Source organism: Danio aesculapii, chromosome 11, assembly GCF_903798145.1.
Source record: "Danio aesculapii chromosome 11, fDanAes4.1, whole genome shotgun sequence".
Lineage (NCBI taxonomy): Eukaryota > Metazoa > Chordata > Actinopteri > Cypriniformes > Danionidae > Danio > Danio aesculapii.
The window spans coordinates 3492498-3504282 of record NC_079445.1 but is presented as its reverse complement, the minus strand read 5'-3'; the positions used below and the strand labels follow the sequence as shown (position 1 = coordinate 3504282).

The 11785-nt window shown below is 36.6% G+C and overlaps 1 protein-coding gene across 1 annotated transcript; it reads right to left on the bottom strand.

Annotated features, from left to right (window-relative positions):
- Positions 1-445: 445 nt before the first annotated feature.
- On the bottom strand, positions 446-10760 carry sarnp (SAP domain containing ribonucleoprotein). The gene is made up of 11 exons (XM_056468686.1): positions 10670-10760; positions 8882-8981; positions 8519-8562; positions 8255-8313; positions 6414-6465; positions 5730-5803; positions 4922-4953; positions 4350-4369; positions 4186-4254; positions 3383-3472; positions 446-628 (listed from the first exon to the last, which is right to left on the bottom strand). Exons 1-11 carry the CDS (start codon positions 10700-10702, stop codon positions 587-589), a joined length of 615 nt encoding a protein of 204 aa, XP_056324661.1. The 5' UTR covers positions 10703-10760; the 3' UTR covers positions 446-586.
- Positions 10761-11785: the final 1025 nt, after the last annotated feature.

The window sequence follows — 11785 nt, the reverse complement described above, 5'->3', positions numbered from 1 at the left end:
AAGTCACAGTTCTAAAGTTCAATCTCAAATGATTTATTTTATTTTCAAGATCTGAGGTGAACTATCTGCTGCTGCTTTCAGTGGTATGGTAATAAATGTCATGTAAAACGGCATTCAAACTCACATCATTAGCATTTAACACTGAATAAAGCACATGAGGTGTACCTGAGCTGATCATTGTCCGTTTTCTGTTGTTCAGCTGCTTTGTCCTCAATCTGGCAACCTGCGCTTGCATTTGTTTTGATCCATGAATACAATACCTAGTTCAACCACAGGGTGTCAAATTTACATACTGCACCTTTAAAGTTGAGTTTCTGTTGCGAACATGAGTATCAAAAACATGCGTCTTAAAGAATAATAAAAGATTCATTAATACCTCAAGGCCTCACATAGCAAACAATGCATATCATCAAATTACACACAAAAAAAAGACAACAAAGAGAAATTAGTTATGAACTGGGGTAAATTTATTGTAAATAGCAGAATAAACAAAACCATGGCACTACAGGGATTACAAGATTATCACAAAAAGAACACCGCATTAAAAAAATGAAAAAAAAAAAGGTATAAAAACTGATCCCTTTATTTACACATTTCCAAACCGCTCGGCACGTTTCCGCTTCTTTGCCTGGAAAACAAAGAGAGGGATACATTGTGAGAGACAGAAAAAAATACTTCATTTTCCTTCCGCTTTATTTATCAGGGGTCACCACAGCGGAATGAACCACCAACTATTCTGGAATATGTTTTAAGCAGCGGATGCCCTTCCAGCTGTAACCCAGTACTGGGAAACATCCAGACACACTCACATTCACACACACATCATCACATCACATCACACACTCATACACTACAGCCAATTTAGTTTGTTCAAGTCAGCAATAGCGCACGTGTTTGGACTGTGGGGGAATCCGGAGCACCTGGAGGAAACCCACACCAACACAGGGAGAACATGCAAAACAGAATTGTCTACTTGTCCAACCGGGACTCAAACCAGCGACCTTCTTGCTAACCACTAAGCCACCACGCCACCCAGTAAAATTAGTTGTAAACCTGAAAGGCACAGCAATTATGGCCACTAGAGGGAGTGTATTCACAACAAACAAAAGCATGTTTCGATGACAGCATGAGTGAGTGTGGAATTATGGGAGTTGTAGTTTTCATTAAATCCTACTGGACTCATACTGCAGAAATCATGTTGATGATGAGCTAAAATATTCAGCGCTTATTTTTACAATAGTATGAAGTAAAGCTGAGAGCTGTGGAAACGAAATGAGAGAAACGCTGAAGCAAAATATATGACGCTGCTCGAGTGGAGTTATTTTAAATCTATATCAGAATATGGATATTTAGAGGATACTTTTGTGATAAAAAAACTTGTTAATCTGTAATATCACTGCGTCCTTCCCGTGTGTTCCTGGAGTGCTACTGGGAGATTATTACAAGAGCTTTTAACTTTTTAACAAACAAAACGTCTGTGAATTCACCTGAACAGATGATGTGATTGGATAAGTGGATGAAGCAGATTTCAAATCACATTGATTTTAGCTGCCCAAGCGTTGTTTTTTTTAAATGAGTCTTATCAATGACTTCCTTGACCTTTTTATAGGGTGAAAAAGCATATGCGGTAACATTACTCAATACTTGTCTATATACACATTTATTCTTTCACCAATAAGAAGGTCTAGAAAATCAATCTGTGATTAAAGTTCTTTTCTTACATTCATTTTATTTTTTATCTATAGTTATAAACAGAATTGAATGTAAATCATGTGGTTTGACTGTTTACTGCCGTTTATTATTCCCCACAGGCAAACGAATCGGAAGTTCAAAAAGAAAAGAAAAGAGCTTAATTCCACATTGCAAAATAAGGTAATAATGCTTTGGTTAGTGTATGCTCCATTCAGCCGGTTTTGTTCGTCAAATTTGCGTTTTGACATTTGGCGCCATCTTGTGACCGAAAAAATGCGCAGGTTAGTGTATACTCCATCAGCTGTTTTCAATTATAGAATTAATAAACTATTACAGCTCAGAACAATGTTTTAGGTCTAATTAGCGGTTATTTTTGAAGAATAAAACCCGTCAGTCTTAAGGCTGGTTTATACTTCTGCGTCAAGCACATGCCTATGGTCCAGCAAAGCCTTCGCGCGGTCACCTACCCCTCGCCATGGCTAACGCTGACCTCTCAAAAATATGTAACTACACATTGCAAAGATGTATAGCACAAGCTCTGTGGTTGGTCGGCTTGGTAGCTGTGATGAGTGTGGGCGGTGTTGAGACCTGTGAGCCCGATGGAGCGAGTGTTTACTAGTGCAGAGTCCCGCTGAGGAGCTCCAGATGGAAACTTTTGTTTTGTGTTTACCTTATGATTAAAGTTGTTGCACGTCCACCGGTTCGTGCCTCAAATGAACAAGCAAAAACAAAACACCTGTGAAGAAACTCGACACAGGTCGGCGCCAGCGGTGTAGTGGTTAGTGCGTCGACACATGCACTCCGGTGCTCACGGCGACCTGATTTCGATTCCGCCTCGCGGTCCTATGCCGATCCTTTCCCTCTCTCTATGCTCCCCATGCTTTCCAGTCAATTCTCTCTACTTTCCTTTCCAATAAAGGTGAAAACCCCGAATAAAAAAAAGAAACTCGACACAGAGGAACATAAAAACCTACTGCCAGCTAACGTTTCGAAGGTGTTACTGCAGAGCAACACAAACAGAATGCAGAAGTATAAATGCACGGCTGCACGCAAGGGGCCAGACGGTCTGCGGATGTTTTTTGCAATTTCTGCTGAGAATTTTGGTAAAATTCTGCAGATTTCTGTGGAATTATCTTGGCAGTATCATAACTAAAACCTTAATATGTGAAAAAAACTAAATTTTTAATGTTTATTTAATGTTTAAAATGCAACTCCAATTAGATTCACTTTATTTGGTAAACAAAGCAAGTCTCTCATATAATATCTCTACTAAAAGACAGAAAATATTACTGTACAAACTGCATTGTACATAAATCAGATGAACATTTTCATATTAGTCAATAATATTACTGTAATTAATTAAAAAAACTGAATAAAATATAGATATACACTCATTTACTCAAGTAAATAAACAGAATTAATGAAGGGCTCAAAATGTGCAAAACATCTGCAGAATTCTGCGAGCGCAGATTCCAAGCCATGGGTCACGCCGATCACTCGACGCAGAAGTATAACCCAGCCTTTATACAAATTATGCTTCCGATAAGATGTTATTCTGCGATAACAACCTCCAGGATGTACTCTATCCCTAACGTAACATATTCTAGCGCATCTAAAAGCGAAACAATAACATTTTAGATCAGCTTCATATTTTCTTTTAAGGTTTTGCTCTATATCAGGACACGTGTACCTCTGAATCATCTCCTCCTCCAGAAGACGACGCGCTTGTGACGATGCCAAATCTCTCCTTCCTCTTCTTAAGCTTCTCATCATCCTCAACCTGTAAAAACACACACACATAAAGCCAATAAAAGATTCAAAATAAACACTTTACAAGACATCAATATGTATATTTTAAGAGTTCACACTTAGCTGATGATTGGTAATAAAGCTAGTTTGGTATACTGTCCTGGGAGAGAGCCCTGAGCTCATAAGATCCTCGAGCCCGGGGCTCCCTCCCGTTGGCAGGGCGAGAGGGGAGTTTGAGCTCAGGTAGATCTCCAAACCCCGCCCCCCTCCATCCTGCTGCTTAAGGATTGCTATGACAGTTTGCTGCTGGTGGAATTTGACTATGGTGTTGATTTGCTTTAGTCAGTTTACATATGTCTCATGTTTTGGACTGTGGGATGAATCCAGAGGCCCTGGGGAAACCCCACACGAGCACAGTGAGAACATGAACTTCGCACAGAAATGCCAACTGGCCGGGTTGAGACCCGAACCGGAGGCATTCTTGCTGTGAGGCAACAGTGCTAGCCACTGGGCCACCGTGCTGCCCTATAAAGGAAAAAGAGGAGGAGAGGGGGTGGAAGGGGGGATTCTTCAAGACGAAGATGACTAAGGTAAGATGCTTTGGTTATTTATACTAAGTTAGGAATCGTCTGATTGGTGGATCGTCATTAGCTTGAGCTTTGCATTAGCTTAGTGCCAATCATAAGCACGTGATCCTCTCGAAATCAGTTTAGAAATGAACTTCACGAAGAGCTCCAAACCCACCTTTTTGGAAACAGAGGACACGTTCATGCCAAAACGTTCTGCTCGCTTCTTTAATACCTCAACGTCAACCTGAAATCAGCGTCCAATAGTGAATGTGAACAGATTTTAGTTACATTTCAATTACTTTGCATTCAAATGTCAAAGATCCCGTCCAAATTACTTACATTTGTTTTCGTTGAAGTTCCTAAATAAGAACAACAAAAAAAGTCATTAATAAAAGTCTAGGTGGTACACAGCTTATTATCCGATCAAGATTTACAAGTCCAATCGAATAGATTACAAAAGGTTCAAACAATCCAACACAAAACAAGTAAAGATTCTAATTTCAATTAATGTGGTTATTTGATTTCACTTACATGTGAGCTGTTTTAAATTTGTATTGGGTGTCATTGCAGAACAGTACGATGCATATTACGGTTTTTACTTTTAGTCATGAGTATTCTTGTCACAATCAATAAATCGACTTGTTATGGAATATTTGGACAAAATCTTGATCAATTTTAATGATGCAATACACAGTTGAAGACACTATTATTATCCCCCGTATATATTATACATTTATGTTTTTTCAACACATTTCTAATCATAATAACTCATTCCTTATAACTGATTTCTTTTATCTTTGCCTTGATGACAGTAAATAATATTTGACTAGATATTGTTCAAGATACTAGTATTCAGCTTAAGGTGACATTTAAAGTTAGTGTACAAAAAAAAAAATCAAACAAGAACTCACCTTTGGAAGATTCAGGTGCGGTCACCCCAAATCTATTAAAACAAGAACAAGAATTGAGATAACCCTTCAAAACACACACACACTATCAATTACACAATTAATGACACAGTTTATTACTGGTCTTTACATTTATGGCTTTTTTTTAATCTATTGTTAAATGAAAATCGATTGTTTATGAAACCTACGTGTTTGTTTGGTAATCAATATATTTATATATTGCTAATCAATATATTTACTTACATGAACAAACAATTAATAATGCTTCTACAGCATTTATTAAGCACAGTTCTACATTTACTAATGCATTATTAACATCCAGCTATGTGCTTGTTAACGTTAGTTAATGCACCGAGTTAAACTAACAATGAACAACTGCATTTTCATTGACAAATGTAACAAGCATGAACAAATATTGATAATAAATATATTATTAGTGTCAGTATTTTTTTCACAACCATCAAAACAGCAGAAACTTTACTCCGAAAAGAATTCAAACTAAATCAATTTAGCATTTAAAACATTCTCCTTCAGATGAATAAACTGTGATCAATGTGTTACTCAGTAATTGTATATGAACCGTGTATATGTTCATCAACAAACTTCAGACTTAAAAAGTACGGTATGACACAGGAAAAGGCTAAATATATATATATATATATACATACATATACGGTCTGTTTTGAAGCAAACACACAGCTATGAGTCTGTGATTGGATATTTATCATGGTGATTGCTGGAGATTTTTAAAAACTTGCATCACTTCTTGATCAAAATGAACACAAATGCATTATCTGTACAACAAGCACACCTTGCTGCACGCGCTGCCTTTTTGTTGTCTCCACTCAGAGGAACATTAAAGCGCTCTGCTCTCTTCTGAAGCCTCTGCGAAAAAAAAAAGACCATTAAAATAACACATCTAAACAATCTAGTTTGTTTAGTTGCGGGAGTTCCACTGCCATTTTCCTGCACGTACGTTCAATAATAACTGGCCAATGAGTGATGTGGAATTTATCACATGACTGCAATTAGATTCTTTTCAACTGGTTTGGATCAAAGCAATCAGTGTGGTGCTACAATGTAACATTTGTTGCTCTTGGTCCGGATCAAATGGACAGAACCACAGATGTGAAAGCACCCTAAGAAAAGTAATTATACAGAGTTTTATCATATTATTTCTTAAATTAACCATTATATTGTAATTTATTAATCCCTACACAACCCTCAGAGTTATGTAAATACAGTAATTACTGTTGCAAGGTAATTGTATTGTTGCGATAATACAAATAATTCTTGTTAACTTCTGGCCACAGATGTCTCCATTCTGCAGCATGCGCCATTCTGAATAATTGACTTTTTTCCCCTTCATTGAAACTAATCAACTTGTGCTCGCAAAATGTAAACGACCCCATAGTATGACATGAGGGTGAGAATATTGATTTCTGTGTGCACTTTGTAAATTATAGGGAAAGTAAACAATCCATTCGACATTTACCTCATCTGCTTCCACAGGAGGGTTCAACTTGACCAGCTTTTTCTCAGGCTCCCTGAAATCATCAGCACAGTAAACAAACAAGAAAGAAAAATACCCTCAGACAACGCTACAAGTGGCTCATTCCCATTTTTAAAGTGTTAAGACAATCCGAATGTAATAACACAATTGCTCTTACCATTCTGCTTTTTTAAAACAAAAATAGGCTCATTTTGCAGCTCCCGTAGAGATAAACAGTTGAGTTTCACCATTTTTAATCCATTCAGCCCATCTCTGGGTCTGTCAGGAGCACTTTTAGCTTAGCTTAGCATAGATCATTGAAATGGATTAGACCATTAGCCTATCATTCAAAAATGACCAACGAGTTCTAATAATTTTCCTATTTAAAGCTTGACTATTCTGTAGTTCCTTCATGGACATCAAGATTGATGAAAAATCTTACATAGCTAGGAACATATTTGCTGTAATATTTAATTACTACAGTAATACCAATAGGTTTTTAAAACACTTCAGTCCATTCTGTTTGTTAATTTGTCCAACTGGTCACAATGTGCTTCTTATTTTAGTTCATATCATTTATTTCTCAGACTAGTGGTGTTGCAGTCTTTCAAAAGCCATGATTTGAATGGTAAATTGCAAATGTACTTCATGTTAGCCTGCTGAAAACATTGAGTTTCACCATTTTTTTATATATTCAGCCAATTTCTGGGTCTGTTGGAAGCACTTTTAGCTTAGCTTAGCATAGAGCATTGAATCGGATTAGACCATTAGCCTCAATCAAAAATGACCTAAGTGTTTTAATAATTATTCTATTTAAAGCTTGACTATCACTATATCTATACTGTAGTTACATCATGCACATCAAGACAGATAGAAAATTAAAAGTTACCATTTTCTAGGCTTGTATAGCTAGGAACATATTGCTGTATTATTTAATTACTACAGCAATATCAATGGGTTTTTATACACTTTAGTCTATTTTATATGTTTATTGTTCCAATTGGTCACAATTTGCTTCTTATTTTAGGTCACATTGTTTATTTTTCAGGCTAGTGGTATTGTAGTTTTTTTTAAAAAGCCCTGATTTGAATGGTCAATTGCAAATGTGCTTCATGTTAGCCTGCTGAAAATATTGAGTTTTACCATTTTTTAATCCATTCAGTCCATCTTTGGGTCTGTCGGGAGCACTTTTAGCTTAGCTTAGCATAGATCATTGAAATGGATTAGACCATTAGCCTATCATTCAAAAATGACCAAAGAGTTTTAATAATTTTCCTATTTAAAGCTTGAATATTCTGTAGTTTCATCATGCACATCAAGATTGATGGAAAAATCTAAATTTACTATTTTCTAGGCTTACATAGGTAGGAACATATTTGCTGTAATATTTAATTACTACAGTAACATCAATGGGTTTTTAAGCACTTTAGTCTATTTTATGTGTGCTTGTCCAATTAGTCACAATTTGCTTCTTATATTAGTTCATATTGTTTATTTTTCAGGCTAATGGTATTGTAGTCTTTCAAAAGCCCTGATTTGAATGGTCAATTGTAAATGTGCTTCATATTAGCCTGCTGAAAATATTGAGTTTAACCATTTTTTAATACATTCAGCCCATCTTTGGGTCTGTCGGGAGCACATTTATCTTAGCTTAGCATAGATCATTGAATCGGATTAGACCATTAGCCTCTCATTCAAAAATGACCAGTCTTTCAAAAGCCCTGAATCGAATGGTCAATTGCAAAACGTGCTTTATGTTAGTCTAACAAAATTGTCGTGAAATATACAATTGACTTTTATAATAAATCCTACTTAATACAAATGAAAAATAAATAACAACATACGTTTCAGTTGGAGAAAACTCTTCCTTCTTGTCAGTGCCTTCTTCTTTGGCAAAGGACTCCTAAAAAAGTGAAATTATATTCAATAAATAAGATACTAATATCTCAGTCGATCAACTCAATTGTGTATTGAATAAAACAATAAGCCCAAAATAAATAAATGAACAACATGGATTTAATTTTAATATATATATATATATAAAAAAACAGCAGCTATTACATTGTAAAGTGCATTTATTTTGGCTTCTGCTTCACAGGATAACTTACCTCTCCAAACCCTCCCAGAACCTCCTCTTCATTTACTTCTTCTTCTAAAAACACACACATTTGACATTAAGCCTAGACATTTGATATGCTTTGCTGAAATGTGTGTTAATAACCCATCTTTTTTAACTGTGCAGCACTTTAGTTGGCCTGTGGTCATTTTTAAATGTGGTTTATATATAAACTGAACTAATGCTAGAACCAAATTTGGGCAGTATAACACTTTAATGAGACGCGTATAAACATACTTGTAATCAGATCTGTTTAATGAGATAAAATATATATATATATATATATATATATATATATATATATATATATATATATATATATATATATATATATATACACGATAATAAACATTACCATGCTCTTCCAGGTAGGCTTGCAGTCGGGCAATCAGATCGCTTTTATTTCCTTTGGCGTCCAGACCACGAGCAGTACATTCTTGCTTCAGCTCCGCCAACTATGGATACATTATTAGTTTTAATAGCTGGTCACATTTACCACAGTGAATAATTGTAAACTTTGAGAGTCTACAATGTTTGCATCTTTACAAATAGATTACTAATCTGAATGTCCTATGAAATTGATAGATAGATAGATAGATAGATAGATAGATAGATAGATAGATAGATAGATAGATAGATAGATAGATAGATAGATAGATAGATAGATAGATAGATAGATAGATAGATAGATAGATAGATAGATAGATAGATAGATAGATAGATAGATAGATAGATAGATAGATAGATAGATAGATAGATAGATAGATAGATAGATAGATAGATAGATACTATTCCATCTTTATTTAGAGATTTTGTTCACTCTAAGCCTGAAACAGTTGGTTTTATATTCGAGCATTAGGGCATTTTCCTTGATCATATAATTTCAGAAAAGTATTATTTGCACATTCTAAATAGGGACATCATATTAGCAGCCAATAACTATCCAAATACAACACTGTACACAGTCAAAATAGTGCTAATGTTGTTTTGAAGTCAAACTTGAATGTGATTTCAGAACGAGTATTCAAAGTACGGGTGACACGGTGGCACAGTGGGTAGCGATGTCACCTCACAGTAAGAAGGTCGCTGGTTCTAGTTCCAGCTGGGTCAGTTGGCATTTCTGTGTGGAGTTTGTATGTTCTCCCCGTGTTCAAGTGGGTTTCTTTTGGGTGGTCCTGTTTCCCCCACAAGTCGAAAGACATTTGGTAAAGGTGAATTGGGTAGTCGAAATTGTCCGTAGTGTATATGTGTGAGTGAGTGTGTATGGATGTTTCCCAGAGATGGGTTGCAGTTGGAAGGGCATCCGCTGCGTAAAGCATATGCTGGATAAGTTGGCGGTTCATCCCACTGTGGCGACCCAAGATTAATAAAGGGATTAAGCCGAAAGGAAAATGAATGAATGAATATTCAAAGTACCATGGTACACAATATAGGGAGTGTGTCACTGAACAAATATGCGAATATAAAACCAACTTTACCTCAAATATAGCTACTGTTATGCCTGGTATCATTTTAGATAACAGTCAAGAGTGTATTTTCTCCAATATTACACTATAAACAAGCACATTTCGGTAACATTTCGAGTATTTTAAAGCAAGGTTAAGTTAAGCAGCTCGCGAGCTTTAAACGCATCCAGAAAATGCGGTTTCAGTGAGCTGTCGACATTAGATGGCCAAAAGAGTCGTTGACTTGTTTTTATGATATGTTGCCTGTTATTTCCCACTTTCTGTAATAGATATTGGTGGGGGAAAAAAATTACTGGTTTTGTTTTTATGAGTAAACTGGTGTGCTTTTACTGAAAGAACAGACTGTAATATCGGTGTGTCGAGAGAACAAAGTAAAAGTCACTTTTTAAAAAATAATACCCTCAAAATTTGTTTAAATGATGTGTAAATGAACTGTTATGTGTTTTAAAGCTTAGGGAAAGGATGAAATGCACACAACTTATTAGATTTTTGAGACGTTAGAGTAAAAATGCTGCCTACATTGTAAGCAACAGAAAGTCCGTATGAACCTTGAAACGTTATCGTCACATCTATTGATGCTTAATCGTCGTAATTCACATTAACAGAGCCAAGAAAAGTTAATCTTTAAAACCAGATGTAAGTATTAAATATACATATTAATCGTTCTTATGTTTTACCTTGAGTTTGTGCAGCTCTACGACTTCCGCCATTTTCTTGAAGAGGTTTGTATTTTGAAATCTGCTCCTATCCGGTTTAAGACCCGACTATTATTGCGCTGCAGCACCGTCTGTCGGTCAGGAGATATGGACAAATTTTACAAATATAATTACAACGTATATGTACACTCACCGGTCACTTTATTAGGTACTCCTGCTGAAAAATCCAGCTTAAACCAGCCTAGGCTGGTTGGCTGGTTTTAGATGGTTGATCAGCCTGGTTTTAGGGGGGTTTTGGCCATTTCCAGGATGGTTTCCAGCAATTTCCAGCCTGGTCTTAGCTGGTCAGGCTGGAAAATGACCAGCTAAATCCAGCTAAAACTAACTTGACCAGCCTGGTTTAAGCTGGACATAGCTGGTTTTGGCTGGGCTCCCAGCCTGGATAGGCTGGTCAAGCTGGTTTTAGCTGGTCATTTTTCAGCTTGACCAGCTAAGACCAGCCTGGAAATGGCCAAAACCCCTCTAAAACCAGGCTGGTCAACCAGCCAACCAGCCTAGGCTGGTTTAAGCTGTTTTTTTCAGTAGGGACACCTTACTACTACCGGGTTGGACCCCCCTTTGCAATCAGATCTGCCTCAATCCTTCGTGGCATAGATTTAAAAAGTTACTGGAAATAGTGCCCCGAGATTTTGGTCCAAATTCACATGATAGCATCACACAGTTTGTCGGCTGCACATCCATGATGCGAATCTCCCATTCCACCACATTCCAAATGTGCTCTATTGGATTGAATTCTGGTAACTGTGCAGGCCATTTGAGTACTGTGAACTCATTGTCATGTTCAAGAAACCAATCTGAGATGAATCAGAATCACAATCAGTTTTATTGCCAAATGTGCTCCACACACACAAGGAATTTGTTTTGGCTACAGAAGCTTCCAGTGTACATAAAGTGACAAGACAAAATAAATAAGTATATTTCGTGCTTTATGACATGGCGGGTTATCCTGCTGGAAGTAGCCATCAGAAGCCATCAGAAGATGGGTACACTGTGGTCCTAAAGGGATGGACATGGTCAGCAACAATACTCAGGTAGGCTGTGGCGCTGACACAATTTTATTTATTTTTTTGATTGGAC

Excerpts from the sequence above, each read along its gene's own strand:
- sarnp (XM_056468686.1), bottom strand. The coding sequence starts at position 10,702 with ATGGCGGAAGTCGTAGAGCTGCACAAACTCAAG. Across the intron at positions 4,954-5,729 it reads AAGGCAGCGCGTGCAGCAAG|ATTTGGGGTGACCGCACCTG; the intron begins GTGTGCTTGTTG and ends TTGTTTTAATAG. Across the intron at positions 629-3,382 it reads GAGGAGGAGATGATTCAGAG|GCAAAGAAGCGGAAACGTGC; the intron begins GTACACGTGTCC and ends TTTGTTTTCCAG.